The sequence below is a fragment of the Sinocyclocheilus rhinocerous genome, unplaced genomic scaffold (assembly GCF_001515625.1).
Source record: "Sinocyclocheilus rhinocerous isolate Xijiao unplaced genomic scaffold, SAMN03320098_v1.1 scaffold1829, whole genome shotgun sequence".
NCBI classification, from domain to species: domain Eukaryota; kingdom Metazoa; phylum Chordata; class Actinopteri; order Cypriniformes; family Cyprinidae; genus Sinocyclocheilus; species Sinocyclocheilus rhinocerous.
Genome location: NW_015650027.1, coordinates 576,997 through 582,390, shown reverse-complemented (window position 1 = coordinate 582,390; position 5,394 = coordinate 576,997). Strand labels below are relative to the sequence as shown.

The following is a 5,394-nucleotide window of genomic DNA, read 5'->3' as shown; positions in this document are numbered from 1 at the left end:
AATATACATCTAAAAAAAAAAAAAACACACACACACAGACACTAGTGTACTTCATACTTTCATGAAGCTAAAATGTTCCTAGATTTAAAGGTCAGTTTGCTGAAGCATTTTGAACCGGTACCTGTATCTTATTATTGTTAGAGGAAATGCAGGGAAGAATTTGATAATTCTGTATTTAACTCTGATCAATTAAAAAGCTTTTACCTTTTAGGCAAATGTATAAAACACTTTGTGAATCAAACACAAAAAGACTTAAACCTTCTACAGAATATTTGAATACTCTTTTATGAAAGGAAAATCTCAAAGGAACCTTTACTATCCACGCTTGTGTTTAAACACCCAGACACAGATGAAAGCCCACATATCACACACTTTTTAGGATAACTTGAAAGAAGGTTTTAACAAATTTGCTTTAATTTGCAGATTAAAGGAAATGGGGAAAATATTATCATATGATTTAAAAAAGCTACACAAGGAAGTAACCAATAATTCCTCTGCATTTAAATGTTTCCAAACAGGAGATTTTTTTATATAAAGCATAAAAACTTTTGAGTTGAGAGAAAAGGGAAAAAGATTTATCCCCAAAGATAAATGGGTTATGACGAATAAAATACTTTTAGCCCAGGCATAATTTATAAAGATCATTCTCGAGGACAAATTCAAGGGGTTCAAAAAATATCACAAGACCTTTAGTATATCACAGTCTCATTGACTTCTTAACACTTTAATTTAACGCTGTATTAGCATGTAAACACATTACAGAACATATGATATTTCATATATCAGTAGACACAAATATTATTAGAACCTTGAAATTGAGGCTTGCCACAGTTGGGATTATTGACGGTTTAGTTGTTCATTGCATTATTTCAAACAGCTGTGTCTGGGCAGAGTGCTCTGTGGCCGCACGGAGCGCTGTGATAATGAATACTAGCCAGATTAGAAATTAGGGCATAAAATGATTCACTAATATCCAAATTGCCCCCAAGGACCTTTGAAACGGGTCAACATATTTCTGTTTATCTAGAGTTTGTGTTTCTGTTAAAGGAAAAGTTGCATGATAGAAGGTTGTGTTGTGATTACATCAATTCAATTTAAAAAAAAGAGCACAAAAAGAGCTGCAGCCTAATGGCTAGCACATTGAGCTCTGGTGCTCATATGGGTGATTCTAATTCAAATCTGGCTTGCCACACTTTCAGATACAACTCCGACCTTTCTCTTTCAATCATTTCCTGTCCTTTCACTACTCTCCTCTAAATAAAAGTGGTAAAAGGCAGGTACACACCACTGTTCAAAAAACTTGGGGCTGGGTTTTTTTTTTTTTTTTTGGAAGATATTACTTTTATTCAACAAGGACCCATTAAATTAATCAAAAGTGCCATTAAAGATCATTTTTGTTCAATATTTGAATTTTGATCAAATAAATGCAGCCTTGGCAAGCATAAGAAACTTCTTTTAAAAACACTAAAAAATCTTACAGACCCCAAACTTTTAAATAATAGTGTATAGGTAGCTACAGCGACACATAAACATACAGCCATAATGTATGGCTACAAAAACAAATATGGCAACTCATGCACCTAAATCTGAAACCCTTCAAATTTCAGAAATGATCTTCCATATGTGCATCCTGTTCTATCATGGCACAACGTAGAATGATGTTACCCAGAAACTTTGGATAAATAGAACATGCAAGTATCATCTCATCTTGGCATGTTCCCAGAAAATCTTTCATACCCACATCGCCCTGAGAGACGCTGAATCAAACTATAGAGCATTAGGGACATGTCCAGCAGATGACAAATGCACATTACCTGGTGAAAACTGTAATTTACAGTCTTTAGAGGAGAACAAATAAAGCAGCTAACAGTGGCATTACTGCGCAGCGACTGCCAGCGTTCTGTCAGAGGCAGACTTCAGCTGTCTGGCTGAGCGAGAGATTCGAGACTGCTAAGTCTGCTCAAATCCACTGATGCTGTAAGAAGCTTTCTGTGACAACATGGTCCTGGTAAGTCAATCAAAGACGAAAGCCATGCAGTTTGCATTTGTGTTTTTACCTGCAAGCCATGCCAAACTAATAACGCAGCCTGCTATAATTACTATAGCAGTGTTATTTGATAAGAGGCACTAACCTTAAACATTTCAGTGCTGTCATTTGCAAGCATTTAGACAGCATGATGGCATCTCTGAAATTCTTTACCTGCTTTTGAAGTCTAGATAAACTCTCTGTGAAGGAATGCTTAAATCTGCCATTCTCAACCAAACAAAAGAACAAAGGCTAGGGCTGATATAGCCGTGTGGCATCACAATGAAGTCCATGTACTGATGAAATGTCTCCGAGAATGGTTTCCAAAGAAATTGTTATTATTTCTCTGTCTACCTGGGAAAGAAAAATATAAAACCACAAAGATACTCCAGGGATAAGCTTAAGTGGCATCTGTATGGATTACTGCGTAAAGACTCTCAAAAGAAAATTGCCTAAACCAAGGGCCTGTTGTTGGCATTACTGAGCTATTTAATGCTTGTTCCCATGGCGCTACGCTTGTTAGGAGCATGATTATCACCTTGCTTTGAACTGATTCAGATCAACAATCAACAGCATCACAATATGATTTCATTAGTGCGGAGTAAATGGTGTCATTTTCGCATTTACACCAAGAGAAACAGAAGCTGTAATAGATTACGTAGGAAACTAATATTTGAGGTTAACACGATTAACGCTGCTCCTCCCAATTAGATGGATGGGAGAGCTTTATCGAAGCATGACCTGAGACTGTTTTATCCACAATAAAACTATAAAATTAATCTTAATAGAAAATTCATTATTGTAGAAACTGAAAACACATTTAAAAACAGGAATAGCTTCAGCTGTAGTACGGCAATAAACCGTAAAAGAAAATTATTATCACAAAAAGGATTTACAGAACGAGTCCTGCAAACCATTTAGTTAACCTAAATTCAAAGTTAATAACAGAAGATTAATTAGTGCTTTATGCAATATATCGTAACGCAGCTGCGTGATGAAATAAAGCTTGTTCATTGTTTGTATGCAGACTGACACCTGCTATAAAAATCCCAACAACACAATACAATAAAGTAAAAAATATAGTAAATATATAGTAAAAAAAAAACACTCCATTTGAGGGTGGAGTGACAAAAGAAATATAAATGATATTCGCAAAAGAATTGTGTTTTCTTAGTATTCACCAAATGCATAGGTAAGTGAACAGGAAGCACATTCCCAAACCTTTTCTGTACTAAACTGTTTAAGGTTGACAGTGAACATCAATTCCATGCAGTAATGCTGAAATCAAAGCTTAGGCCGGAATTTAGTGGAATGCATTTCAGATTCCATTGAATCAAAGTTGCGAGGCTTAAAAATATTGCCCGCTATGATTGCCCCAACTTCAGAAAAGTTGAATGTCTTTTTAACTGCAATTACAGCTGTGCGAATGTTACATTTTCTGCCAAATTAGCTTCGAAGCGCTTGATCCTACGTACACTCCTAAAAATGTGTCTTTTTAAAACTGCAGGCACTGTATTTAGGTATGAGCTCACTTCAAAGGTGTAAAACTGGCACCTTGAAAATGTTTTAGCGCTCGGGTTGAAAGCATTGTAGCCTTCATTAAAAGGCAGAACCGAAAGTTCTATAGACACTGCCGTACTTCAAACTGGGGGAGGGCTTTCCATTAACTTTAGTGTAAAAGGGTTGCAAGACTTTCTGCCCAAGTCGAATGATGTGTGTGTGTGTGTGTGTGTTTGTAGCCTCTGTGTCTTTGCAGGCAAAATGGCCGCAGACCCATTAGCTCAATTTTTCACAGTTGAAGCGCCCCCCGAGATGGCTTATCTGGGCAACATACCTCTCGAGTAGCAAGTCTGTCACTCAGTTCTTCCGCCTTCCCATAGTCCCCTTCAGCGATGGCACTCTCTATGCTCTTTTCCAGGCCTGACTGAAGATGAGAAGGAGGGAAATAAAATAAAGTGATTTTCAAATAGAAAGAGAAGGATGAGAAGAAAAAAAAAATCAAAGAGTAACTTAAAAACTCCCCCAGGCATTCTTTTTAATATGATTGCCATTACAACAAATATGTAGATTTCCTCTCATAAATGAAAATCGTTGGTTGATTAAATATTAGGCAAAAAAATCTGTCTAGCCACAGGAGGTTACCAAACATAAATGTTGGTCTTTAATTAGATATTTCCACAAAGCAGCAGGACTGGTGAAGCAGGCAGCTCCTCTGTCTGCTATTATGGATCTTCATGAGAGAAATCCCAAAACAAAGACAACATTCTCATATTCTACAAATTTCACCATTTCTAGACATGCCTGTTGCTCTTATGGTCAAAAAAAAAAAAGCTGTGAAAACCCAAACATACATACATGGAACTAAACTGAAAAATAACCTCCTGATGTAATTTATTCCTGAGCTGATGTATATTCCATACTGTGATTTCAGAAATGGCCATATAATATTCATTCTGCTTAGGTAAACATTTCAGAGGGACTGTTCCAATCAGCCTCACTCACAACAACTCTATTAAAATGTATTTTCACAGCATATGCGCAGCCCTTTAATAATGTTTAATCCAAAATAGATATAGCCTTTGAAAGTGAGGGAAAATGGGGCAGCTGTCTAATTTAAAGGGACAACTGGATATATATAATAAAAACAATATTTTAACTCAATAACCCAATATTTTAACTTGCTAATGCAAAATTATTTGAGCTCAACATTAAACGATATGGACAACTGAATTAGCAGCGTTTTCCTACTTAAAACAAATTACATTTGCCAACATTCTGCTTACATGACAATTTACAAATTAAAATAACGGCAAAAACTGTTTTGAGTTAATGCTGCAGAATGATAAGTAATATGCATTAGTGCAAAATTGGCTTGAAGTTACAAATGAATTAGTTCTGTTTACAAAGCTTTGCACTTAAAGAGACTTATTTATAGGAAATTTAATCAGGAAATTCCTGCATGACGAAATTAAAATTATGAGCCAATGTACAAAGTCAGCTTTCTTGAATCATTCCTCATTCTCTCAAGTATTCTGCTCTCATCTCACAAGGAACAAACTGAATTCATATACTGTAAAAAGACTTACTGCTTTAAATGAAAACTGAGCTGTGCTATATCTAAACAAACCTGTGCAGACATCATGAACAAACATCTATTGCTGCCAACAGCTATAGCTCAGTGTTGATAATGTGAATTTTGTTGAATAATTGTCTGTTTACAGATTTGTTTTTATGCAGACATAGGAAGTAAAGCAACACTGCTTATGTGTCAGCACAATACAAGCATATACACTCACTAAAGGCATTTAATGCAAAGACACAAGGCAGATACCTCTACAAGGGGCACTTTTCCCTAATAAAAATAAATA

At 35.8% G+C, this 5,394-nt stretch overlaps 1 protein-coding gene across 1 annotated transcript in view; it reads right to left on the bottom strand.

The window, feature by feature from the left end:
* Nucleotides 1-5,394, bottom strand: part of LOC107711429 (protein FAM204A-like) — a gene marked incomplete at its 5' end in the record, with an annotated part of 17,138 nt that overhangs the window by 8,225 nt on the left and 3,519 nt on the right. Inside the window, one exon of the mRNA XM_016516419.1 lies at nt 3,861-3,950. Coding sequence (XP_016371905.1) covers nt 3,861-3,950 — 90 coding nt within the window. The remainder of the gene's footprint in view (nt 1-3,860; nt 3,951-5,394) is intronic.